This window comes from Antechinus flavipes, chromosome 1 (assembly GCF_016432865.1).
Source record: "Antechinus flavipes isolate AdamAnt ecotype Samford, QLD, Australia chromosome 1, AdamAnt_v2, whole genome shotgun sequence".
Classification (NCBI taxonomy): Eukaryota; Metazoa; Chordata; class Mammalia; order Dasyuromorphia; family Dasyuridae; genus Antechinus; species Antechinus flavipes.
The window spans coordinates 298,850,377-298,878,335 of record NC_067398.1 but is presented as its reverse complement, the minus strand read 5'-3'; the positions used below and the strand labels follow the sequence as shown (position 1 = coordinate 298,878,335).

General features: G+C 33.8%; 1 protein-coding gene across 1 annotated transcript in view; it reads left to right on the top strand.

The window, feature by feature from the left end:
* PARN (poly(A)-specific ribonuclease) overlaps positions 1-27,697 on the top strand; it is a 158,881-nt gene extending 131,184 nt beyond the window's left edge. The window contains exons 23-24 of the mRNA XM_051963214.1: positions 17,271-17,464; positions 27,507-27,697. Coding sequence (XP_051819174.1) covers positions 17,271-17,464; positions 27,507-27,559 — 247 coding nt within the window. The 3' untranslated portion in view covers positions 27,560-27,697. The remainder of the gene's footprint in view (positions 1-17,270; positions 17,465-27,506) is intronic.
* Positions 27,698-27,959: the final 262 nt, after the last annotated feature.

Genomic DNA, 27,959 nt, shown 5'->3' with positions numbered 1-27,959 from the left:
TCCATTACTTTCTGTATTCATTATACCCATCATTTCTTACAGGTTGCATTCATGTAACAATTTGTTTAGCCTTTCCCCATTCAATGGGCATCTATTTCCTTTATTCCTAGTTCTTTGCTACTGTTGAGGTTCAGAAGGAACCCCAAAAGATTGGGGTCACAGACTAATAATATTGCGAGGTGTCTCAAAAGAATTTTCAGGCTTGAACCCATCTCTAAGTTGAGGGGCAAAGTTTATTGTAATTTTAATGCCAATTGAAGTGGACTAAGTTCCAAAAGAATTTAACATGGAACCAAGAGAAAGAATATAGATTTATAGGACAGAATTAGATCAAAGCTTCATGTCACTTATTTGCTAATTTTATGGCTTTCAGGTTAGGTTTGAGGAGTGGTCTATTAACTGTTGTCTCAAAATGACTTTGTTAACGATCATTTTTGTAAATGTCTTTTAATATAACACATAATATTCTCTATGCCTACAGGCCTTTTTCACTCTGTTACTTGCTCTTTGGTAGATTGCAACCTAGCTTGGTGGATAGTGCTGATCTTATTTTAAGTGTCCAAGTTAGTTGTCCCATAATCTCCAGACTGAACGAGCAGTTGGAAGTTTGTAGCTTGGAGCCTGGAAGAAACAAATCTCACAAATACGTTAAAAGTGGGGTGGCATCCAGGGTGGAAATGGTAACTTTTGGGAATGGGGCTTTTGAAAATAATGCATTAGGTCCCATCTGTGGGCTGCCTTGAGGATGTTGATGGCCAACAATTCTGAATGCCCCACTACCCACGGAGCTCCCTTGCTGAAAGGCTAAGAAGGAGTTAACTACTGGCAGGCTCCACAGAATGACATCAAGAAAAACTGAAGAGAAAATGCTTCCCTCGGAGCAAGCTTGATCCCATCTTTCTTAACAGAAATTTCATATTTATTTCCAAAAGATAAGAATACAAGCAACTCCTTAAAACACTGTTCTTAAATTATCAGCATAGTTGTTTATATTTTTGCATTCTGCAAAGTACATCATATAGATTATATGACATAGTCTAACGACATAGATTATGTCATATAGATTGCACCATTTCATTGTGTAATTTGCTTTATTCAGTAAATTGTGCTTCCTAAGAATAACATTTCTGTAATTTTGAGCAGCATTGACTTAATCCTGATAAAGTCTTCTGTTTTGGTAAACAAAGCATTAGGACTTAGCCATTTTTTTAAACACTTAAGTTAATGACAGATGTTAGCTGAGCTTATATGATACTGGCTGCAGCACAGTGCCTTATGATTTCATTTTTTCATTTAGCCATTTCATAGACACCTACATCTTTTTTTTTTTTTCTGTAAGTATTTTATTTATCATTGAAGAAAAAACACAGCAGCAAGTACTGTGTCGGCTTCAATAAGACCAAAGAGTTAATAATTAACATGGCTACTACACTTCAAAATTGAAGTCAACACAGTCATTACTACAAAGTACTTGCTGAAAGAATCTATCCTGAAGACAAAGGAAATTAGGAAAAGAATTTAAATAATTCCTCCAAAACCACACACTTATAAATATTGTCATATTTAAAATGCTTGAAAGGCATGAATTCTCCATTAATGGAAAAGCAGTTTGCTATTGGCAACAGAAAAAACTCAGCACTATATTCACCCAATGCTTTCCATTTAAAAGCTGTATTTTTCTGGTTTCACACATCAGCAGTAGTCATATAGACACCTACATCTATAGATAAACTGCTTTTAATTATATTCAGCAACTCCAATGATATGTTCCATTTATCTCCTTTTACTATTTATTTGTAAAGTGAAATTTGGGGAAGGGAATGAGAGTGAACTTCTATACTGACTTCCAATATACTGTTCATATTGTGCATGCTCATAGGGCTTTATGGGAAGAAAGGGGACTTTTGACAGCAAAGATTCTCCTATTAAATATGCAGGAGAAATTCTATAGCTATTACAAGCTGTCTACAAGCCCAGAGAGGTTTCAGTCATATTTTGTAAAGGACACCAGAAGGGAGATTCACTTCAAGCCAAGGAGAATGGGTTTGCAGATTTAGCTGCTAAAGCTGCTGCCTATTCACCCCTGACTATGGATGACATCTTTAATCTCCCAGCTCCCTGGACACTCTTTGTCCTTCTGACTGGTTTCAAACAACCTCAAGCCAACTTTTAATCCCAGAGGCAAGTCAATGGAAACTTATTTTTAGTCTTCATCAGGCTACACACTTGGAAAGAAATGCACTTCAATCCCTTGTGAAACATTTTTACTAGTCACAACCCGGGAGAAACGATCAGGCAGGTCTGTGAAGCCTGCTCAGTTTGTGCCCAAGGAAATCCTGAAGGAGTTGCTCCAAATGATTTCTGCCCATTTAAAAGCTGTTTTCTCATGTGCTCTTAGAAAATGTCTTCTTTTTGACAGAGAAATTTTTCAATAATTGACTTGGGGTAGTGTAATTCCTGTGATTTTCTAAAATTGAATGTTTTTGTTTGGACATTTTAAAGATAATTTGTTAACCTTTTTGCAATGCTTCACTTTAAGACTGGTATGTGTACATTGTTCTAATCATGTTCTTCTCATTAAACTTTGACTTCAGGATACAAGTCAGTCCCTTAACAAACTTAAAAACTTAAAAAAAGTTTTTTGCCTTGATAATTGTCTTACCTGAATAATCAGACTAAGATTTTTTTAAGTATGGCATCTATCTATTGATTCATTTCAGCTTGATTTCTATACCAAACTTTTAGTTTCTGTTTTTCCTTACTGAACACTAAGAATTTTATACTTTCAAAATACAAACAAGATGGATTGTCTGGCTGTGTGTGTGTGTGTGTGTGTGTATGCAGATCATCTCTATTGCTTGATGTCAACTATGTGCTTCAAGTGATTAGTACAGTATTTTGATTCAATTCTTTCTCTGTTATTCCATTTTTCCCCATTTGTATGTAAAAACTATTTTAAACATTTGTACCTTAAAATTTTGAATTATAAATTTTCTCTTTTCCTTTGCTCCCTTACCTCTCCCTAAAATAGCAAGCAATTTGATATAGGTTATACATGGGCAGTCATGCAAAATATATTTCCATATTAGTCATGTCATGAAAGAAGATGCAGACCAAAACAATTAAAATAAAGTGAAAATTGTATGCTTTGATCTCTTTCAGATTCCATCAGTTCTTTCTCTGAAAGTAGATAGCATTTTTCAACATCAATTGGATGTTGGAATTGTCTTGACTAATTAGTATTGCTGACAATAGTTAAGTCATTCACAATTGAGCATCACTTAGTATTGCTGTTACTCTGTAAAGTATTCTCCTGAGTCTGCTCGCTTCATTCTGCATCAGTTTGTGTAAATCTTTCCAGGCTTTTCTGAAATCTGCCTGCTCATCATTTCTTATAGCACAATAATATTCTATTACAATAGTATACCACATTTCATCCATTCTTCATACAATTCTTTCTTTGACTTGAAAGGTATACTTAGTTCTATTAAGGAGGGATGATAATGGATTTAAGATTGATCAGAACTACGAAAAACAAACTGCTTTTTGTTGTTGTTGTTGTTTTGGTTTTTGCTGAGGCAATTGGGATTGAGTGACTGTCCAGGGTCACACAGCTAAGACACGTTAAGTGTCTGAGATAAGATTTGAACTCAGGTCCTCTTGACTTCAGGGCTGGTACTCTATCTACTGCGCCACCTAGTAGCCCCAAAACAAACTGTTTTTAATGCAAAAGGCCACATTTTGTATCAATTTTTCTTGACATTGTTGTGATGGTAGAGGTTTGTAAATAGAGATTAGTTTTCCATGTAAATATCAAGTACTCAGCCATCTATGTTATGCTTGGATCTGGTTTGCATATTTTCAGCATAGTACTAAATAATGAGTGTAGAACTAAATTTAAAGACTGTGGTAATCAACAAAAGTGGAATAATTCTTCTAGTATTTGGGAGTGGCTTGTTCAACAATTACCAAATTAATAATAAGCTACTCTTTACACCTTTGGAATTTGGGGTATATACATTTTGTCCCACAAACAGCATATTTGTTTTCTTGTGTTTATAGAAGTTTTGAGAAGTATAAATTGTAAAATATATACAAGAACAGTGTTTTAAGGAGTTGCTTGTATTCTTATCTTTTGGAAATAAATATGAAGTTTCTGTTAAGAAAGATGGGATCAAGCTTGCTCCAAGGGAAGCTGGTAAATTTCTTTGCTAGAGATTTATGCAACTCTGTAAAGTGTTTGAGCCAATAATCATGGTTTTTATATGGACATGTTACTTTACAGTTTTGTAGAGGTGTTTTCATTTGTCTCCAACCTTGGCATAATTCTTTCTGTCTTTCATTATATTAATGATACATAAATTTTTCTGTTTTGTGTTTGATCCAGCTTGAGTTTTCTTTGTGTTGATCTATTCCTTTGACCATAGAAATGACCAGAAAATTTTCACATCTACTTTTAAGGATTCTCCTCTTTTTTGGGAAGTGGGGAGGATCTGTAGTGTAATTAAGTAATAATTACTTATTTGTTTTCTTTGCGTTGCTTTGACATGTCATATTAACAACCTTTTGTATTTCAATTATTAATGGTATCAAAGATTTTTTTTATACTTTTATTTTCCAGATGTCATTCTGCAGGTTTCTTTTTTGTTTCTTTTAATTAGGCAATAGAGTATTCAACTTTTCTACTGCATGTACAATAATTACATCAATTGTATCAATTAAATATTGATGTAATTAATCTTCAGATAGTTTTTCTATTAATTCTTTGGTAGTTTTCTTAAAAAGTATTCTATACCTGTCCTGTGCCATTTTCTTAAAGAAATCTGCCTTTCTTCCTATGGTTCTTAAAATTTCATTATCTGCAGCGTAGACTGTTGTATTTAGGGCTCTGTTGGAAAATGTATTTGTTTATGATGGTTCTACTGAGTCGGTCAGTAAATATTGTTTTAATACTGTTGGTCTCTTGGTTGTATGCATGCTGTTGATCTCACTTTCCAAAATTCTCATCTAAGTATATTCTTCATTTCAGATTCATTCAGTATATCAATGATATTTTTGCCATCTGTTTCATTATTAGGTAGTACTTCTGGAGTTTATGTTAAGTATAGATTGTCAATGCCTTCAGATTCTTCATCTTTTCCCTCTTCTGATTTAAGTAACTCCTCAATTTCCACTCTTATTTCATCTAATTTGGGCTTAGGAATGAAGTTATTTCTTACGATTGCCCTGCATAATCTGCAGTACGTTGTTGTATAACTTGGAGCTGTGGATATCGTTGACAAAAAGCAGTACGAAGCCCTTGCCAGTGCCTGGTAAGATCTGTTTCCAATTTTCTTGTGATGTAGCGCTGAATCATAATAAAAGCATCATATCTCCAGTCCATTTCATGCGCACTCTCGGTTTGCCTGCTTAGTGGTCAGTGCCTCTTGTAGAGAAGCATCGCCAGCAGATGGACTATTTGGTGCTTCTGTGATTCTATGCATGGGACCTTCTCGTGGCCCCAGAATAAGAAAGAATGCTGCGCACTGAGGGTAATGTGAAGTAGGGACAGCCTACAACTCTGTGCTAGCCCATCTCTTTCTAAGATTCTTATCACCGGTTATATTACATTAACCAGGATGCTAACATACTCAATGGAGGGTGGGGGGAGAGGAGGAGTTTGTTCTTGCATGCCTCAGTCTCCAGCCACAGAATTCCCTCCTTGGCTCTCCCTCCTACCCCAGTCCCTACACTCATGACATGGATTATGGGCTGAGCTTTAGGGGAGCTAAGTGGAGGCTATTGTTATTACCACTACCACTAGTAGCAGGAGTCTCCCTAAAGATGGTTAAATCCTCACAGTGGTTATATATTTGAATGTTTGCAGTTTGGAGGGTCAGAGGGAAATGGAGGCAGACTTTTAATTTTATCAGAATAGTGAGCTTTCAGTCAGAAATTCCCTACACAAGTGCAAATCATAACTTTTGATTTATATTCTTAGAGTGTTGTCTGAGAGCACTGGGAAATTAAATAACTTTGCCAGTGCCATAGTCATGTTTTAAGGCAATACTTGAATCTACAGCTTCCAGGCTCCTAAGGCTAGCCTTTTATCCATTATATTTCACTGGAAAATAAAGAAGGTATTTTAAGAAGTATTAATAACAGTTATTCTGCCAATCTGACAACTTACTCATATAATTCTTTCCATTCCTTTAGCACCAAAAAGGAGTAAATTATGCAGGTAAATATAGTACTTGCTATACTTTAAAGATGCAGAAGTTTTATCATTTTTTAGACGTTCATGTATTCAGAGTATGCTTAGTCTGAAAATGTCAAAATTTATGAGGTTTTAGTATATAGTTGCATTGTTCTGCCATTGAATATTACAAATTGAGCATCAAAGATAATGTCAGATACATTATACAGAGAAACAAAAACATCTTATATCTTCCTCCTTTCACCATTGTTGTCTTAAAAAAGCAACACTACACATATACACATCCTATTAAATGTAACAGAAATTACTCCTTGCAAACAAGATATTGTTAGATTCTGATTTCTAATCCATTTTGCTTTCTGCTTCTCATTTAAAAGATGATTTTACCCCATTCATATTCACAATTACAATTGCTATTTATTTCTCTCCATCCTATTCTATTCTATTTATCCTCTCTAATTTTTTCTGCTCTATTTTGCCTCCAAACTATTTTGCTTCTGATTACTGCCTCCCTTAACCTGCACTTTCTTTTATCACTCTACCCATTTTCCTCTACCTCTCCTTCTATTTCATATTGGATAAGAGGGATTTCCATACTCAGCTGAAAGAGAGGGGGAGAAGAAAAGGAAAAGGAAGATTTCTTTCTCTTTGAACCAATTTATGTAAGAATGAAGTTCAAGTGTTGTCCATTCCACCCTCTATTGTAAAGCTCTTCCTTGCATGCTTCAGGAATTACTCTTTAATATCTTATTCCCATTGCAAGTTTTTTAAAGTTTTCACATTCCAATTTGCTTATAAAGGCCTCAGTCATTATACTTAGTGCACTTTTAAAATAATCACTAGGGGAAAAAAGTCTATCTCTCTATTATTATTATCAAGGGAGGAAAGTATTTTAGGAACTTGAAAATACAAGTTTTCTATCAGCTAACTTATTTTTCTAGTAAGGGGAGGAAATTAATGGTACATTTCAGCCTTCCAGAATTAATCAGTCTATCTTCAGCTGTTAGCAGTAATATAACATATCTTAATTCTGAGTTTCCTAAGTACTTACCAAAGTATTCAACAACCCAGTAGTTTTGTTGTTCTTAAATGCTTTTTGAACAACACTGGCTTACTGTTTTATTCATCTGCAAATGCCTATCAAGATTAATATCCAATTCTGATCTGCCAAGTTATACCTATAACATTTTATTTCTTAATCACCACTCCTTATGATGTATTTAAATGTGCTTTCCATAATCATTACAAATAAGCTTATTTTGTCCAATATTATTATAGTGCATGCTAATGAACTCCCAGTAAGAAAAGTTATTCTTTCTGGCTTTGACTTAAAATATAAATTTAGTGTTGAATTTTGACTCTTAAGCTTACCAGTTAACAAATATTATTTAGAATCTACAGTGTGTATAAATGTGCTAATTTCAGATAGATCTTAGAGCTGTATCTTCAATTAGGCAACAACACATCACTTATATCACCTTACCTTGAAGAAACATTTGCTTTTGGGAGTACAAGCTGATGTATGGGAACTAAGAATCTGTCAAGTGAACTGTTAAACTTTGATCTTTTTAGAAGCTTTAAGGATAGTTATCACATTATCCAGAATCTTCTACGCTTGACTCTTATTATTTATATCTTTATAATTTCAAGGAATCTCATTTACTAGATAATAATATGGGTATTGACCAAGCATGCAAGTGCAATATACAAGTACATAACTTGTACTTGACATAAGATTTGGGTGATAGAAATTTAGCCTGAAGGAATTCAGATTCTCCTCTCCACCTGGTCTCAGCTCCCTCACTTTCCAACTTTTCGTTATTTATATTTTTTCCATTAGAATATAAGCTTCGTGGGGTGGGAAATATGGAATAATTGTATTTGTATCTATTTTCAAACCTTCGCATAAAATGTCCATGTAGTATACATGAAACCATTCCAACTATGAACAAAAAATTTTTTAAACTAATTTACACATTTCTTTTAATTCTTTAAGGTTTTTAGAATTTGATGATCTCGTTTCATCTCCCTATTCTTAAGATGAGAAATTGAGATGTACAAGATGAAGAGATGTGCCCATATTATTGGCAAAACTAGGAAGAGAAATTAGGATTGTTCTTTTTGTTTATTATTATTCTTCTTAATGTTGAGATTGGTTTGGATTTTATAAATTTTCTCATCATTTTTAAAAAGAGACTTAGTTGACTTTTAGTGAAAGATTCATTTTTCTCATTCAAATTCAAGCTATCAAGAAATTGGAAAATGTTTTGCCCACATTAGGTAATGAGCTACCTGGGTCCTGTAACTTTGGTCTAGACATAGCTAGGACTTTTCAATCTCAGTCACAGATCCTAATCTTATTATTTCTTACACTCACACTTCATTTGAAATTTCTAACACTATACCACTATAACATTGTTCTTTGCCATATAATTAAGAGAAATGGTGTTAGAAGCTGAAGCTTCTGTGGACCTGGACTTTAGATAAAGGCATAAGGTACCTTTTGCTAAATTCCATGCCATGACAGTACATACTATAATGATAATCTGTTTTTACATGTCTGAATATGAAGAATAAATATCAAAAATTTCCACTCATGACTGAAAAGCATTTAATGAACAGATGACTTAAGCTCTCTTGATTAGATAATGTTACAATCTTGACAGAGGATCTAGGCTCTTATTTTTCTATTAACACTAGGGAAAAATGTTACCTCTTCTGATTTATTTTTTTTTTTCTACTATGAAAGAATTGGACTAGATCACTTCTCTTGTCTCTACTAGCTCTTAAAGACTTATAATTGTGTGAAACTTTTTTCAGGTCACATATGGAATTAGCTCTCTTTAATGGGTTGAATTTCAGCATCTTTCCATTAAAAAATCCAAGTCAGCTAAATAAAACACTAAGAAAACTTATTTTGTATCATATGTTATATTGCCTCACAACTAGAATTTCAGCATGCTTTTAATAAATCAAGTTTGAGTAAACCTTCATTACTATTAAGTTTATTTGTGTCTAGTTGAAATTATGACAGGATACAATATTATTTCCATTACAAAAGTAATGTTACACATTGGTTAAAGCAACTGTCTTTTTTTTTAAGTAGAATTTTCTTTTTAATTAAAGCTTTTTATTTTTCATAATATATGTGGACAATTCTTTAACAATTCTTTAATTCTGCCCTTGCAGAACTTGTCTTCCAATTTTCCCTCCTTTCCCCCACATCCTCCCCTAGATGGCAAGTAATCCAAAATATGTTTTTTTGGTTTTTTTATTATATAGCTTTTTATTTACATGTTATATGCATGGGTAATTTTATAGCATTGACAATTGCCAAGCCTTTTGTTCCAATTTTCTCCCTTCTTCCCCCCCATCCCTTCCCCCAGATGGCAGGTTGACCAATACATGTTAAATATGTTAAAGTATAAATTAAATACAATATAAGTATACATATCCAAACAGTTATTTTGCTGTACAAAAAGAATCGGACTTTGAAATAGTGTACTATTAGCCTGTAAAGGAAATCAAAAATGCAGGCGGACAAAAATATAGGGATTGAGAATTCTATGTAATAGTTCATAGTCATCTCCCAGAGTTCTTTTGCTGGGTGTAGCTGGTTCAATTCATTACTGCTCTATTGGAACTGATTTGGTTCATCTCATTGTTGGAGATGGCCATGTCCATCAGAATTAATCATCATATAGTATTGTTGTTGAAGTATATAATGATCTCCTGGTTCTGCATTTCACTCAGCACCAATATATGTTAAACATAGTGAAAATATATGTTAAATTTATATGTATGCATACATATGCTTACATGTTAAATTTATGTTATATTTATGTTAAATTTAATGTATGCATACAATATTTATACAGTTATTGTGCTGCACAAGAAAAATCAAATCAAACCAGTAAAAAAAAAAAAATGAAGAAGAAGAAGAAGAAGCAAAATAAAATGCAGGCAAGCAACAACAAAAAGAATAAAAATGCTATGTTGTGAATCACACTCAGTTCCTGTGTTCCTCTCTCTGGGTGTAAATGACTCTCTTCATCACAAGACCATTGTTGAGGAGAGCCACGTCCATCAAAATTGATCATTGTATAATCTTGTTGTTGTCATGTATAATGATCTGGTTCTGCTCATTTCACTTAGTGTAGTGTTCTTGGAGCAGCCTTCGTTTCTGTAGAGTAATCACCACAAGAATAGCCAGATGTTAAAGTCCAAATTCTTTATCGTCTCCTTGCCTGGGGCTAGGCATGTTTCTGGAGAGCCTTTCAGACTGGCCTTGGTCTGGGTGGGAAAGTGCAGGAGGCCAGGCCTGCCACCAAAGTGATGTGAGATGGAGTGAATGAATCTGGCTCTGAGTCCCTGCTGGCAGTTATATACTCTATTGTAATTACATTATCATAAGTGTGAATCTTGTGGAACTATATTAAGTACTAAGTACATGTACTGAACTAGAGAACTATTAACCACCATGCTAATCTAGATAACCATTGTCTCATCAATTCTACTGACTTAATACCTTGTAAGAATCCTTGTTTTAAGTATAGAGTTCTGGTCCATAACAACTTAGCATCAGTTCATGTAAGTCTCTCCAGGCTTCTCTGAAATCATCCTGCTGGTTGTTTCTTGCAGAACAATAATATTCCATAATATTCATATACCATAATTTATTCACCCATTCTCCAATTGAGGGACATCCATTCAGTTTCCAGTTTCTAGCCACTACAAAAAGAGCTGCCACAAACATTTTTGCACGTGTGAGTTCCTTTCCTTCCTTTAAGATTTCTTTGGGATATAAACCTAGTAGAAACATTGCTGGATCAAAGAGTATGAAGTTTGATTACTTTTTGAGCATAGTTTCAAATTGCTCTCCAGAATGGTTAGATCCATTCACAGTTCCACCAACAATATATCAGTGTCCCAGTTTTCCCACATTCCCTCCAACATTTGTCATTATCATTTTCTGTCATTTTAGCCAATCTGAGGGGTATGTAATGGTATCTCAGAGTTCTCTTAATTTGCATTTTTCTGCTCAATAGTGATTTAAAACACCTTTTCATATGACTAGAAATGTTTTCAATTTCTTCATCTGAAAAGTGTCTGTTCATATCCTTTGACCATTTATTGTTAAGGAACAGGTCAATTCTCCAAGAGCCTCTACAGCTATGGATCATAACATCTGAAGGAGTTGCAAGGTGGCCTTTGCTGACACAAATGTTGTGGACTGGGAATGAGATAAATTGGAGGCAGAGGGAAGAGAAGAGAGGTCAGACAACACAATGGCCTCTCAGTCAGAGGTCAGAGAACAGCATCTGCTTCTCAGTCTCCTTGTATCATCCTCTCATCCTCTCACAAGAGGAGATCCATTCTGAGTTGGATCTCCAGCAGCCACTGTCAGGTGGCTCCCATTTTTCCAACAATTTATCAAATGGAGAATGGCTTGAATTCTTATAACTTTGAGTCAGTTCAGATCTATATATTTTAAAAATAAGGTCTTTATCAGAACCTTTCAATGTAAAAATGTTTTCCCAGTTTATTGTAAAGTAACTATCAGATGAATCCTTGAAATAAAAGTTTAGTTAAGAATAATGTCAAGTCAAGAGGACCTGAGTTCAAATCTGGACTCAAACACTTAACACTTCCTAGCTGTGTGAGCCTGGGCAAGTCACTTAACCACAATTGTCTCAGGAAAAAAAAAAAAAAAAGAAGAATGTCAAATGTCCATCTTCCAAATTCCAGCAACTTACCATTGGTGAGCAATATGAATTTCAGTTCCCATTGTTCAAGTATACTACTAGTGCTCATATTCCTTGATTGAATTTGCTCTTTATCATTCTACCTGATGTTTTCATGCTGTAAGATTTTACAAATGACAGTTTTTAAAATATTTGTCTTAGGAGATATTTGTAATTCTTCACTAGTAACTATATGAATATATTGTGTATATATGTACACATGTACATACATACACATGTGTATGTATGATTATTGTATGTGTCTTTGCTTATGCATATATACCACACACAGTGATCTCTGTATATAGTAGTATGTGTGTGTGTGTTTGTGTATACACACATGCATGCAATGATCATTGATCTAGAAGTAGATGTGGGTTACTCTAGATCATTTTTCTTAATTTTACAGATGGGAAAACAGGTCAGAGAGGCTAAATGATTTGCAGGTCATATAGATAATTATAGGTAAATGGTTATTATTTATATAGTACTCACTGTGTGCCAGATGCGTGCTATGCTAAATGCTCTTCAGTTAGTATCTCATTTGATCCCCACAACAATCCTGCAAGATAGGTGCTGTTATTATTCCCATTTTGCAGATGAGGAAACTGAGGTAAAGTAAGGACCAAGGTCATACAGAGAGTAAATATCTAAGGCTGGCATTTAAATGCAAGTTTTCCTGTCTCTAGGCCCAGTATTCCATCCATTGTACCACCTAATTGCCCCTGATTAGTGCAGAGTAGGTATTTCAACCCAAGTTCTTTGTCTCTAACTCCAAAGCTCTTTTACTGTACCATTTTCTGTTTATTACATAGGAAATTTGTCAATATTAAAAGAAAGCATAAGTAGAGACTTCCCTGAACAGCTTTTTAATTCTTTTCTTTTAATTTCCTTTTCTTTTTTTAGATCTTAAATATTTAATTTGTTTTAATTAGCCAAAATCTGCCTTCTCACCTTCTCTGCTAACTCTCCTCCAACTGTTTATGCAGCCTAAGATTACATTAGCTTTTTTTTGTCTGTGTCAGAGAAATCAGTGGGTGTGGTAGTTTCATATCTGTATGTAAGATATTATCAATTCTCTGCCTCACTGAGATTATTTGTTAAATTTTTTTTTAAATAACTTTTTATTGATAGAACGCATGCCAGGGTAATTTTTACAGCATTATCCCTTGCATTCACTTCTGTTCCAATTTTTCCCCTCTCTCCCTCCACCCCTTCCCCCAGATGGCAAGCAGTCCTTTACATGTTGAATGGGTTACAGTATACACTAGATACAATATATGTGTGCAGAACCGAACAGTTTTCTTGTTGCACAGGGAGAATTGAATTCAGAGGGTATAAATAACCCGGGAAGAAAAACAAAAATGCAAGCAGTTTATATTCATCTCCCAGTGTTCTTTCTCTGGGTGTAGCTGTTTCTGTCCATCTTTGATCAATTAAGGCTCTCTTTATCGAAGAGATCCACTTCCATCAGAATACATCCTCACACAGTATCATTGTTGAGGTATATAATGATCTCCTGGTTCTGCTCATTTCACTCAGCATCAGTTCATGTAAGTCTCGCCAGTCCTCTCTGTAATCATCCTGCTGGTCATTCCTTACAGAACAATAATATTCCATAATTTGTTAAATTTGTTAAAAATTGATTGGGGGAGAAAAACTTTCAATTTTGAAACTCTAGCTTTTATGCCACAATTTTCTTCCAGTTCTTTGGAATCAATTCTTTCCTTCCTAAGAAGATCTTTTTTTCAAGTCAGTGAAGAACATTATTGACTACACTTGACTGCTAGCAAAATTCTGGAATTTACATTTGGTCCACATCCAGTCATTAGGTTATAGTCCTATTCTTGTAGTCCTTTATCACATGTGGGTTTCTTACCATTATCTTTCACTTTATGGGGCAGTATACCACACATTCATAACAGGTTATCTGCCAAGCAGAATTCATGGTCTAGCATCTTTACTGATTCTAATTTCCTGTTCTGCTTTCTATATTTCTACAATCCAATAGTATTTCAAGACTTGAAAATGGTGCTTTATCTTGTATTGCAAAGTCTCTAATACAGTTTTCAATTTCTCATATTCTCCTTTATTTCTTTGTTCCCAGAAAGATTCTGTCTTTTTACCCAATAATCTATATAGTACTTGTCCTGATGTTTTCTATTTTTAAAATATCTTTCAATTTTTCCCTTTTATGAGTCTATTTAAAAATCTGGGGATTTGCCAGCTTTTTGTTGTGAATGTAAGATCTTGGTTCTAGGTTCTTATGATTTTCAGTAGAACTTCATCTGTTATCACTAAGGATTGCAAGATTTGTTCTATAGTCTTTTGTATAATCATTATTATCTCTGCATTTGAAACTCCAGGTGAAGTCCAGTCAACAAGGTTTTATGAAACAAGTACTATGTGCTAGGCACTGTACTAAGATTTGGAGCAAAAAGAAAAAAAGTCAAAAAACAAACCTTATTCTCATTGATCTCACCTATGGGGGAAACAACATGCAAACAACTCTGTACAATAAGATATATACAGGGTAAATTGTAATTAATCCCAGAGACTAGGCATTAAGATTTAGCAAGACTGGAAAAGGCTTCTTGCAGATGAGCCTTTAGTTGAAATTTAAAAGAAACCAGAAAGCCAACATGACATTCTGATCCAAGTGTGGGGGACAGCCAGTAACAATGCCTGGAATTGGGGTGTCCTGTGAGAACAGCCATAGGTCATTGTCTCTGCAAAGCAGAAGAGGTGGAGAGGATTAAGGTATAGAGAGGAAAGTGGAAAATTAATAAAGAAACAGGTCATGAAGGTTTAAAAAACTAAACAGAGGATTTGGTATTTGATCATGAAGGTAATAAGACTTTGGAGTTTTTTGAGTTGGGGTCCTGGGTATAATGAGTAGGTTTGTTCTTTAGGAATTTTTTGGAACTAGGCCAAAGTTACCATTCCAGATTTTAAGGCCTTGAAAAGCAGGGATTTGGTCCTAAATATTCTGAGTACATATTTTAATATGCACTCCAGTCTTCTAAGTTTTTGGCAACCAAGCTAAATATTTACTGAAGTCTTGTTTGGAGGAGAACTAACAACTATGACTAAGGCAGATGATTCCTATATTTTCAAGATACTTTTTTTATATTGATAAACCTAATTCTTAATTGATTTTCTCTGTCACCAAAATATTCAAATTTCAGAGCAATCTCCTGAGGTTTCTTAGTCCCTGTATTTCACAGGATAGCTACTATTTGACATACTATTCACTTTGAATTACTCTTTTATTTTACGTCCTTGTGTGTTTCTACTAAATAGAAAAATTATATTAATCTCAAATAATAGGAAACACAATGTGTTTCCATAAAACTGGTTCATTAGTTCAATATTAAAGTTCTCAGCATCCCTTCAATTTTCTAGATTATCCCAACTGTCATTCTTATTTTACCATGTACGTATTGTGGTGCTTTGAAATGGCCAGATAGCACAATGGATAGAGCATTAGGTCTGGATTCAAGGAGGCCTCAGCTTAAATTTGGCCTTAAATACTTAGTAACTGTCTGCCTGTCTCTCTTTTTGCCTTTTAAACCTGGAGGATTTTTGTTCATGTTTTCCCTCAGATACTCTGTATGAGATCTACCCAGCATGAGAAAGCTAGACCTTTGTCACATGTTCTGTTTTTCCATTAGACCATCTAGATTTAAGGTCTGTCTTAAGTCTGTCATTATTGCCACAAGATTGGTCCACCCCCTTTTGTGTCATTCTTATTCTTGATAATCTTGTATCCCATTTTTCATATGCATGTCATTATTTGGTGTCATTATCACCTTTTATGCCAACATTGCCATTTACCTTTGGATTTTTTTAATAGTTCATTCCGTGATTTATAGTCTTATATTTTATTTGTGTGTGTGTATGTATAAAACAACATATAAACATTTTTGTTGTGAGTAGTTTGTGATCATTAATATACTTATTAATTTAGTACTGGTATACAATCTTAGCTACATTATTATTTGTTATTTCTCTGTCTTACTTTTTTTTCTAGTTGTCCCTTAGTACTTTTCCTTTATAATGTGCCTATAATAATGTTTAGTACTTATCACTGTGTTGTGTATTGTTGCTATAACCATTTCATAAAAAATGTAGGTACATAAAGTTTATCACAATTCTGAGATCTATAGGAGTGAGTTGGTCTGAATCCATATTGACCTCTGTTCATCTTAACTTTCTTCCCAAATAAGAGAAAAATTGCCAAAAAGTTTTGTAAGTAGAGATGAAATAGAAATCATTTCTAAATATGTAACTAATCCTTAGAATTATAAGCACTGTTCACTTGCTTTCCATTTCAGAGACCCTGGGCCACCTCTTGAAGGCATCAAAAAAAAAAACACAATTTCCTTTCTGTTCTCCATGATCCCAAAAGAATGAAATGTGTTAAGCAGCTTCAAGGTAGTTTTGAGTGTACAAGCAGTTTGAATAATCAGATAACCAAATTTTCTAAAGACATATTCTCAGCAAAAATATCTTTATAGGTTTTTGTTTTTTTAAAACTTCTATGGCATACTTTATTACAAGAATTTTTTTTTCTTTTCATAACTTTGGAGCAGTCTTTAGTATAACTAGGTACCTCACATCAAAAGACAAACCTGACCCTTGTTATGTGGACTATGGCCTGTGCTTTTTGCATATATAATTATATGCAGAAGACTTTGTACATCCGAAACTGTACAGTAGTATTACTGTTTAGGGTATATCAGATCTACAGTATATCCATTTAATTATTTTCTGTGGTATATTCAGGAATACTGATCATAACCCTAATCTGAAATTATTACTGTTTTACTAAAATTGGCTTTAACCATAATAACTACTGCATATCATGGATCTAAAGTTAGAAAAGACCATCTTGGAAGAAGATTATATGGTCCAACTTCATTTTCTTGTCAGTAAAATGGAGGTTTAGAGAAATTAAGGTCACACAATAAGGAGGAGAGTTCAGAATTCAGACTCATGTCTCATAACTCTTTAAGTCCATTGATCTTTTCATTGCACCATATGATATTTTCTCTTAATTTTTTAAAAGCTTGCTGGAACATTTTGTGCCTCTCTTGATACAGAAATATATTAACTCATACATTTTTTCAAACTAACTCTTCTGTGTATACCTTTTAAGTAATAAGCTCCTAAATTTTATTATATAATAATTTCTTTAACTTTTAGGTGCCAGTTTTGCTGATTGCTGATTAAGTGTTATTGGCAGCAAGAGTGTTTAAAATGTAAGGAGATTGGCTTATAAAAATAACTCTGACACCTTTTGTGTTGTTTCACTTTTTACATTTCAGTTTTACAGCTACCAGCACAGTAGGAAAGAGAAACATGAGCCCCATTCAAGAGGAAGCTGGCTCTGAAGACATAGAGTCAGTGGAAATATCAGACTGTGAGCTTGATCAGACAGATTCCTCTGCAGAATCCCTTACAGAAGGGAAGAAAAAAGCCAAAAAGTGTAAAAAAATGAAGAAAGAACTCACGTCAGCTGGTAGGTATTATTTCCTAAAGGTCAGAGATTATTTTCTTTACCTTGAATCTTTTATAAATTCATGAGTTTGAGGAGGGATTTTAGGAGAACTTAAGTGTAGCATGTCTTCAGTTGTCTGTGAAAGATTTAAAGACCTATTTATATTTAATTTCATCTGTAAGATTCAACACAGATTAAAGAAAAAACACTACAAAAATGTGCCAATTAAGTTTTGGGGGTATAGAAGAAAGAATACATATTAAATATTACTCTTTTTTTAGTTATAGACATGGGACATAGTTCATATTCATCTTCCTTTTCAGATACATTTCATTAACATTAAGGAAATCAACAATGAAGCCAAAATGTTGCATGCACATTTTAAATATATCATGATAAAGCTTTTAATTGACTCAAAACTGTAACACATACTAGATGATCTAATTATGTATACTTACTGGCTCAGGGAACTTATCTGTACTTCTCATTATTACTTGCCATTTAAAAAGGGAAAAAAAAAAGATCTGCATTTGTATAGTTAAAATCTTTGCCTGCACTTTTTTCCCCTTGAAAAAAAATATTAATAATAGCTTTTTTTTCCCAGAATACAAATACAGTTTTTAACATTCATCCTTGCAGAATCTTGTGTTCCAAATTTTTCTCTCTCCCTTTCCCCCACTTTAGATAGTAAGTAATCTAGTATGAGTTAAACATGTGCAATTCTTCTAAACATATTTCCACACTTCTCATCCTGTACAAGAAAAATCAGAATCAAAAAGGGAAAAAAATGAGGGGAAAAAAAAAAAAAGCAAATAACAACAAAAAAAAAAAAAATTAGTGAAACTATTATGTTATGTTCCATATTCAGTACCCATAGTCCTTTTCTAGATGCAGATTGCTCTCTATCACAAGTCTGCTGGAATTTTTGTCTGCCTTTTTAAAGATACTTGTCAGCTATTAAATATTTAGCATTCTATTCAATAAGATTTTTCGTGTAGTTTTCTTATTTGTTTTACTTTTTTATCTTAATTTTTCTTCGATTTTTCTCAGTTTTACACAGTGAACTTTTCCAAGTATTTGTTACTATTTGTTAGAGAAATGTTTTTAGTTCCTTTGATTTTATTTCCCATTAATAGAATGCCGTAATAACTCTTTGCTGCTTTTATCATTTTAAGTGAAAACATCTATGGGTTATTTAGAATTATAAATCTAAAATACTGTAAGAAAAGCATGCATTTTCCTCCCATTAACAGTAAAACTGCCAGTCTGAGGAACTGAACTCAAAACAGATTTTTTTACTTCTGTCAAACACTTGACTTTTTAAGAAATTGATAACTTTAAATTGGCCATGTCAAATGAGTTGAGTTTTCTTTTGGATTGCCATTCTTAGAATAAAGTCTTTTAACAGTGCATTAAGCAGTTTAATGAATCCTTTTAACCTAGTTTGTTTAAGGATTTAATATTATTATTATCCATAAGATGTGGGTCAGAGATAGCAGATGTTTAACCTAACAATATTGATTACTCATTTATTGTCATAAAGTACTGTAACTTTGTTAAACTACAGAGTTCAAATAATCTTAATGGTATTTGCATAAGCATATACATTCAGTATTAGAGCAGCTTTTTTTTTTTTTTTAATAACCCTGTTGTAATGAACTAGGTACAACTTCAGGCAGAACCCTAAAGAGCAGAAACGAAGGTATTCCCAGACTTCCACAAAAGTAATCTCATGGGAGAAATTCTGAATGAGGTGTTTAAGCTTCTCAGCCTGGGAATGATTCCATCAGAATTCAAGGAGGGTTCTTTGTCTAATACTTCATTTGTAGTGCTATTATAAAAGAAATAAAGGTACGGGCCCTCCCTACAAGTTAATTACTTATACTTTTTAGTATTTGAAATAGTGAAAAAAGGGTTGCTAACCAAACCTCACAACAAACACTTGTATGTGTGTAAAGGTTACGAACCAGTTACTTTTCAGGTACTAATAATTACGTGGTTATGGTGTATTAGATTTGGAGGCAGTCCTGTATCTGCTATTGATTACCTATTTGACTCTGAATAAGTAAGTCACTTTCCCTTTCTTGGCCTTGGTTTTCCTCATATATAAAATGCAGCAATTAGATGGCCTTAAAGATCATTTAGAGCTTTTAACTCTAACTCTGAGTTTTTGATCCTATGATTAGAGCAATATATTATTTCTTTAACTTATTTATTGTGAAAGAAATATTACTTTAAAAGCTTTGTCACAAAATCATTAATATTACTATTGATATTTGATTTCTTTAAGTCTTTATTTACATTATCTTATTTTACTCCAAAGGCAGGTAATTCAAATATTATTATTCCCTTTTTGTTGAAAACTCATTGAGGTTCCTAAGGTCACACACAGCTAATAAATAACTAAGCCAAGATTTGAAAATAGGGTATTTTGCTTAATAGATCTAATTAGCCCTTATTTCCTTTTATCATACCACTTTCCATGGGTATCAAGATCACTTAAATGAAAGAATATTCAAAAATATAATAGAAAAGGAATGACTTTTTACAAACTACTACTACAATTCTGGTAAGAAAAAATAACCTTTATTTTCATATCCTCACAGCTATTAGAACTAACTTTTATTCACTACTCACTAAGTATATGTCGAATGAATAAATTTTTATATAAGCTCATGGTTTGGGATTTGTGCATCTCATTCCCTATATTCACAGGAAGCAGATATGTAAAGAACAATAAGTTCCCTGTTTGTGTTTATTATAATCATATTGGTTTCATTTTCAAAGTATAGTATTTATACTGTTTGGGACTTGGATATTAATTTTTTTTAAAGTAGCATGTAGTATGAATTTCCATTTGTAGTGTATGTATCTAAGATTATGTTATTCTCAAGACTTTTTTCCCCCCTGAGGCAATTGGGGTTAAGTGACTTGCCCAGGGTCACACAGCTAGGAAGTGTTAAGTGTCTGAAGTCAAATTTGAACTCAGGTCCTCTTGACTTCAGGGTTGGTGCTCTATTCATTGTACCGCCTAGCTACCCCTCCAAGACTTTAATAGAATGGGCTCATTCAGTCCACTAAAGCCATAAGATGAATCAGTCATGAGTATATGGCATAAATTTAGACTGTCATTTTTACATGGCATTTTGTAATTTTATATTCTTACCTTTTTATCACCCTATCCATCTCCCACCCATTGTACCAAAAAAAATCACACGACCAGTTTGGCAACCAGATCAGACAAGATTGACAGAAGTCAAAAACTGCTTGGATACCACTTAAATAAAATCTTTTTTGGAAGGAAGTTTCCATTTGAACACAAAGAGGAAATGTACCAAAATATCATTCATGGTTAAATTATTTAATGTAAAAAGAGAAGTCCAGTTCCAAGTTTGGGGTTCTTCTCCACCTTCCATCACCCCTTACACACATAAAAAGCACAATTGCACAATATATTAGACCTTTAATGTTTGCCAAGAGTTGTGTTTTATTGGAGTCTTGGAAAAACTGCTGAACTTTTAAATCTTATAGCCTTAAGATTACACTAAAAAGTTTAGAATCCATTTAAAGCAATAATCTTCTCAGATACTGTTACAGGTTTCATTAAAGTTAGAAATAAGTTCTAAAGTTGCTGTCAGTCATTTGAAGCCCAGGCAAAAGCAGTTCACTTACCTCCCATGAAGATTTTTAATGACTATATTAGGACTAGTTTACAACTTAAATATTGAAAAAGAGATTTATGAAACATATAGCAGCTTGCATGCTGAAATCCATGCTTGTGCCTCTCCTTTGCCTTAGTGATAGGCCAGAGCTTCTCAAAACATGCTAGAGTGCTCTATAGGAAGTGAATGCTGTAGGACTCCCATGAGGTCCCTTAGAGGCCTGATTAACTAAAGGATTGACTGACCTTTTCTTGAATTCTCCTTTTTAGTACTTTTTTGCTTTTTGTCTTCCCTAGTAAATTGAGCTTCTTGAAATTTTGTTCTTTCTTTGTATCTCCAGTACTTAGCCCAGTGTCTAGCACTGGAAATATTTAATAATTGCTTACTGACTAACTGAAATTAATCAGTTTTAGAAATTTTTGAAAATCCATTTTGATTTGGCAGGAAGATAGTCATTAGTTATGGAAAAAGTCTCTTTGCCTTTGTGTTTTTCCTTTTTTCAAACATGTAGATTTGATCAGAAGGGTAAGTAGACTAAAGTAAACTTATAAAATCTTGGAGTAAAGAGACAACTTAAAAATCTTATAATCATAAGGTCAGATGTGAAGCTGGAAGATGCTGGGAGCATCTATTCCCATCCCTTTCTTCACAGTTGGAAAAACAGGCCCAGATGACTTGGCCAACCAAGACCATATGAATAATACACATTTGCAGCAGAATTTGGCTGAAGTTGGAAGGACTTAGGAGCCATGGACTTACATGCCTTTATTTTAGAATGAAGAATTAAAGGACTCCGAGAAGTTATATAGTTTAACCAAAGTAGTTGGTGACAGAATAAGAAATAGAGCCCAAGATCTCCTGATTCTAGTGAATAGAAGTAATTTCAGGAAGAACTATTATTGGGAAAGGAGGCGGTTGGGGGGGAAGTTCATGGACATTTTTTTTTTAAAAAAGCTTATTTAAAAAGTCTTTGCCCTATTGTGAAATGGTGCCTATGCAAATCCAGTTCCCAGAAGACTTGGTCTTTTCACTATTTCATCTTTAGGACTTATGAAATTCAATAGTTTCAAGTACTTCTTTTTTATATGATTGAAGAAAGTTGCAGGTACAATTAGCTGGATTCTTTTTTTTTTTTCCCTAAGTCTCAAAAGTAGCCTTTAAAACTGAAGCATATCATTTGGTTATTTTGTGCCTCAGTCAGGCACCCCATTCTTGACTATGTAGCTATTCAGTTTGCTAACTGAAATGGACATTTCCTTGTGTTCAGATAATTACCTTTCTGGACATGCAGTGATTTTAGTTTAGAGCCACATTAAAGGTAAAGTAAATAAGTCTTGACGCTCACATAAAAAAATTTCTGGCAAAGTTGTCATTAGCTCTTCTAATTCTTTCCAAACTTGATGAAATAAATCTATCACAGCATTCGTTTCCCCCAACATTGCAATATTTGTGCTTCTCAGTTGTATATTTGTTTCAGAAATCTTTACTTTTTCACAGTATTGTTGTTATCAATTGGAGTCTCATTTATTTTGATGGTAGCAAAGTATAATTGAGTTTAAAAAGTTCATGTTGCAAGTAATGACACTTATACAATCTACATGCTACACCCATAGAATGTTTTCTGAAAACAAAGAAAATCTAGATAAGCTTTCTACCTACTTAGATCTTTTGTTGGAGAAATTACTTAAGATGAAAACCTATGAATGGATTAATCAGTATAAGTTTTCATATCAAGATTATTAATCTCTCGAAATATAAAGAATGTTGTAATGGAAAGACTGAAATTGCTAATTTGCTGAAATTAGCAAATCTGGATTTGAATCATTGTTTTGACACTGACTAGCTAGATAACTATGGTCAAATCATTGAATTTATCTGACTGGTGTCTTGATTCTTCCTTCTTGATGAGGGATGAGCAAGATTAATAATGCTTAAATTGCTTGCTTCCAAGAATTGCTATGGAGAAAATACTTTACATTATTTCTACAAATGCAAGTTGTTTAAATTAGTTGTGCAAATCTCTTGGTAGTGCTAATTTTTATGAATGGGTTGGTTGCTGTATTCAGATCCATTCCACTTGTAGTGATTTCCACCTATTGCTAATTTCAGCAAAGGACATTGGTGGTCCATCTAGCTGAATGATGGAAATCGGAAATCTTGAAATAAAGCTTGGGGATGGAACAGTACAAAGAAGGGTAATTTCTCCGTTATCCTGATCTGTATCTTGCCACTGCTCCCAGATGTCTCTAGAGGGGAAAGTGGGCCTAGTGACTTTGCACATCTCTGCCTCATTTAAATCCAGTTCACTTGCAAGTCAGGGCAAACAACAATCTATGAAAAGGAATAGCTTGCCCCACTGGGAACCCTACTGGTGAGTTCCATTTGGGCAGTTCCCTCCCTTTTTCTCCCTCTTTCCCTCCATTACTTTTTCTCCTTCCATTTTTTCTTTTTGCCCTCCTTCGCCCTCTCTTTCCCTTTCTCCCTTTTTCCCTTCCTTCCTTCCCATCCTGTTCACATAGGAAACATATCCTTATTTGTGGCCACTCTGCCCAAAAGATTACAGATTTTGATTGCTGAAACTTCACAAGCTATCTTGGGGTTTGTTGGCTAGATCTTTTTTTCCCTTTCCTTATTTATTCTGTCACCAAAAAAGTGGGAAAAATAATTTTTTTGCCTTGTGTAGTTGCATGTATGATTTCTTGAAATACAGCATTGGAAAACCAGGCTTTGATAAAGCCCATTGGGAAGCTGCTGAATCATGTCATAAATCCAGATGATTCTGGCTTTTACTGAGTGGCCAATAAGTCCCAGCCCAAACTTCACTTGCACATTTTGTTTTGATGGCTCAGAGTGAGTATACACAGCAGTTGCTTCTGGTCTGACCAGAAACCTTAAGGATCATCTCCTCCCAGTATGATTTTTTTTTTTTGAATAGGTAAAAAAGACTATTTTTTGCCTCATTTCTTACCTAGCCTTTCCAGTTGATGGGCATCCATTCAGGTTCCAGTTTTTAGCCACTACAAAAAGGGCTGCCACAAACATTTTTGCACCTGTGGGTCCCTTTCCCTCCTTTGAAGATCTCTTTGGGAAACACTTGCTGGGTCAAAGGGTATGCACAATTTGATACTCCTTTGAGCATAGTTCCAAACTGCTCTCTAGAATGGTTGGATCCATTCACAGTTCCACCAACAATGTATCAGTGTTCCAGTTTTCCCACATTCCCTCTAACATTCGTCATTATCATTTCCTGTCATTTTAGCCAATCTGAGAAGTGTATATTGGTATCTCAGAGTTGTCTTAACTTGCATTTCTCTGATCAATAGTGATTTAGAATATCTTTTCATATGACTAGAAATAGTTTCAATTTCTTCATCTGAAAATTGTCTTTTCATGTCCTTTGACCATTTATCAGTTGGAGAATGGCGTGAATTCTTATAAATTTGAGTCAATTCTCTATATATTTTAGAAATGAGGCTTTTATCAGAACCTTTGAATGTAAAAATGTTTTCCCAGTTTATTGCTTCCATTATAATCTTGTCTGCATTAGTTTTGTTCATACAAAAACTTTTTAACTTAATCAAAATTATCTATTTTGTGATCAGTAACGATCTCTACTTCTTCTTTGGTCACAAATTCCTTCCTGCTCCATAGGTCTGAGAGGTAAACTATCCAATGTTTTTCTGATTAGTTTACAATATCATTCTTTATGTCTAGATCATGAACCCATTTCGACCTTATCTTAGTATACAGTGTTATGTGGGTCAATGCCTAGTTTCCGTCATACTAGTTTCCAATTTTCCCAGCAGTTTTTGTCTAATAGTGAATTCTTATTCCAAAAGCTGGGATCTTTGGATTTGTCAAACACTAGATTACTATAGTTGTTGACTGTTTTGTCCTGTGAATCCAACCTATTTCACTGATGAACTAGTCTATTTCTTAGCCAGTACCAAATGATTTAATGATCGCTGCTTTATAATATAATTTTTGACCTTTTGTTCTTCCAGATAAATTTGTTGTTATTTTTTCTAGGTCAGTAAAATAGTTTCTTGGAAGTTTGATTGGTATAGCACTAAATAAATAGATTACTATAGGTATATTGTCATCTTTATTATATTCCCTCAACTTAACCAAGAGCCCTTGATAGTTTTCCAGTTGTTTAGATCTGATTTTATTTGTGTAGAAAGTGTTTTGTAGTTTTGCTTATATAATTCCTGTCTTTCCCTTGGCAAATAAATTCCAAATATTTTATACTATCGACAGTTATTTTAAATGGAATTTCTCTTTGTATCTTTTGCTGTTGGATTTTGTTAGTGATGTATAAAAATGCTGATGATTTATGTGCATTTGTTTTGTAACCTGAAACTTTGCTAAAGTTGTGGATTACTTCTAATAGTTTTTTAGTTGATTCTCTAAGGGGACAAATAACTTTTAATACTACTTTTTATAAATGCACACTTTTTTAGTGTCAAAAAATGTCTTTCCTTAAGGCCTGCAGGCTTAAGGCTTTCCTAACAGGCCTGTTCTTTTCTAAGAAGTGGAAAGGAGGGAAGAAGAGGCAGAGACATGGATTTTTCTGATGTGACTTTGTTGCCACTCCAGTTTGTTTCATTTAATGATTAAACTTTAAGGAACAGGAGCAGCTAGATAGTGCAATGGATAAAGCACCAGCCCAGAAGTCTGAATTCAGGAATCACAGTGATTAAAGTCCCTTAACCCCGATTGCATTGCTAAAATCAATTAAGCCTTGCCTTATTTGAGATCTACATAATGAGATAAATTAGGTTCTCATAATCAAAGTATAGTTATTGTAATTTACTCAAATTGACCCACTAATAGTACTTTACATTTGTATAATTTTTGATCTATAAGGAAGTCCCACAAGGTATGTAGGACATGTATTTATTACCCCAATTTTAGTAACATGGAAATTGAAGCTTAGAGAAGCTAAATTACTTTATTTGGGTCATACAGTTAATAAATGTTGGAACTAGTCCCTTTTTTTTTCTAATACATCATATTCTTGTTGAGTGACTTTCAGTGTATTTGATTATATCCCTTATCTTTACCATTTTTTATACATGCATAATAGACTTTGTTTTCCAGCTTAACATTAGCTAAAAATTTCAGGAGTGTAAAATTAATATTTGATTTATGTAAGTAATTTGTTTTTCCTCTCAGCTATTTTTTTTCTTCTTTAATTTACTCTGAATTCCCATGTAACTGTTATACTTGGCAGTGTGAGTTTTATCTTTGTAAAGGTTAGCTGAATTCTGGGATTCTATAATGTTTCTGGGACATTGGAACAAATTAAAAGGACATTTCTTCATACTGTTCTCTTTGTGACATCTTTTTAAGAGTACATAATTTGTGAGTGAATCAAGTCATGTTACAGCAAGCCACAAATATTACTTTTTAATCCCTTTATTCTTTTTAAACAGAGACTGTCTAAATTTTTTTCTTTGTTTAGGACTTTGTCTTACTACACTCATTTTAAGCTGGTTTTCTGCTTTTTACAGTCCTATAGTCTTTGTCACAAATTTAGTTCCACTATACAAGAAACTAAAATTTCTGGCTATCTCATGTCCACTTATCTTTTAAAAATTATTTTTATTTGTTTTGTTAAATATTTTCCAGGCAAAATGTTTTTTTTAAAAATTAACAATCATTTGAAAGAAATTTTAACCCCAAATTTTCTCCCTCTTTCCTGTCCCTCTCCCTTCTTGAGAAGGTAAGCAATTTGATAATTTTATACATATAAGTCATGTAAAATGTGTTTCCATAATAATCATGTTGCAAAAGAAAACACAAAACAACAAAAATAAAGTTCTAAAAGTATGTTTCAGTTTGTGTTCAGAGCATCAGTTCTCTCTGGATATGGGTAGCATTTTTCATCATGAGTCCTTTTGGAGTTGTTGATCATTCTTACAATGTTGTTGTTACTGTGAATTATGTTCTCTATTGATCAGACACAAAAAAAATAGATTTTGTCATCTTTTTATCTATTGGGCAGCACTTGTATACCATGGGTCAAGAAATACAGATGTACAATATTCCTTATTCTCCAAAATATCAACATCTTTAATAAAAAGGGAAAAGCAAAGAGACGCCAACCCTGAAACTCCATTAATCTAGCTCCCTGGCATTTTCTGACTATGGTTTTCTGCATCTTTTTACTATTTCCCCAATTCCAATCTCAATAAATACAGATATGGTCCCATAGGGCTTTTTCTAGTTGTGGTTTATGCAGCAAGCCCCACCCAACTTCTGGTATGAAAGTCAATCTCCCAAACCAGAGCTATACACTTATCTCTGCTTTGAATTATTTAGTACTTTTTTTTACCCAAAATGCTATCTGTGGGTTGTAAAATGGTTGATTTTTTTTTCCCCCTCTTTTCCACCAGGAAGCATCTCGAGCAGTTCTGCCAAGCTCTTTGAAGTTCCTGATTCGTGGTAACCAACAGTTGAACGAAGAAAGTAGGGACTCGGATTCTGAGAAATCACCAGACTTACACCACTTGGAAGCCATACTGTATTTAATTTAATAAAATGTGGTGTGGGCGTGGTTTGAAAACAAAGTATGTTCCCTGAAAAATCAGTTTGTTTGTTTTTTTTAACTGTCCATTGAACAATCACTGCAGCTCTAGCATGTCATAAATGTATATCTCATTAACTGGTTAAATTTGTCACATGGAGCCTTTGTTATCATAAATGTTAGTGTGGTTAGGGCCACCTGAGATGGGATGCTGGCTGTGAAATGTATAGAATGAGATGCTGGCATTCTTTCTTTTGAACTGTTGTCAAGATTTTTTGTTGAGCTTCTTTCCTGCTTTCAGAGTTATCACATATCTCTTCAG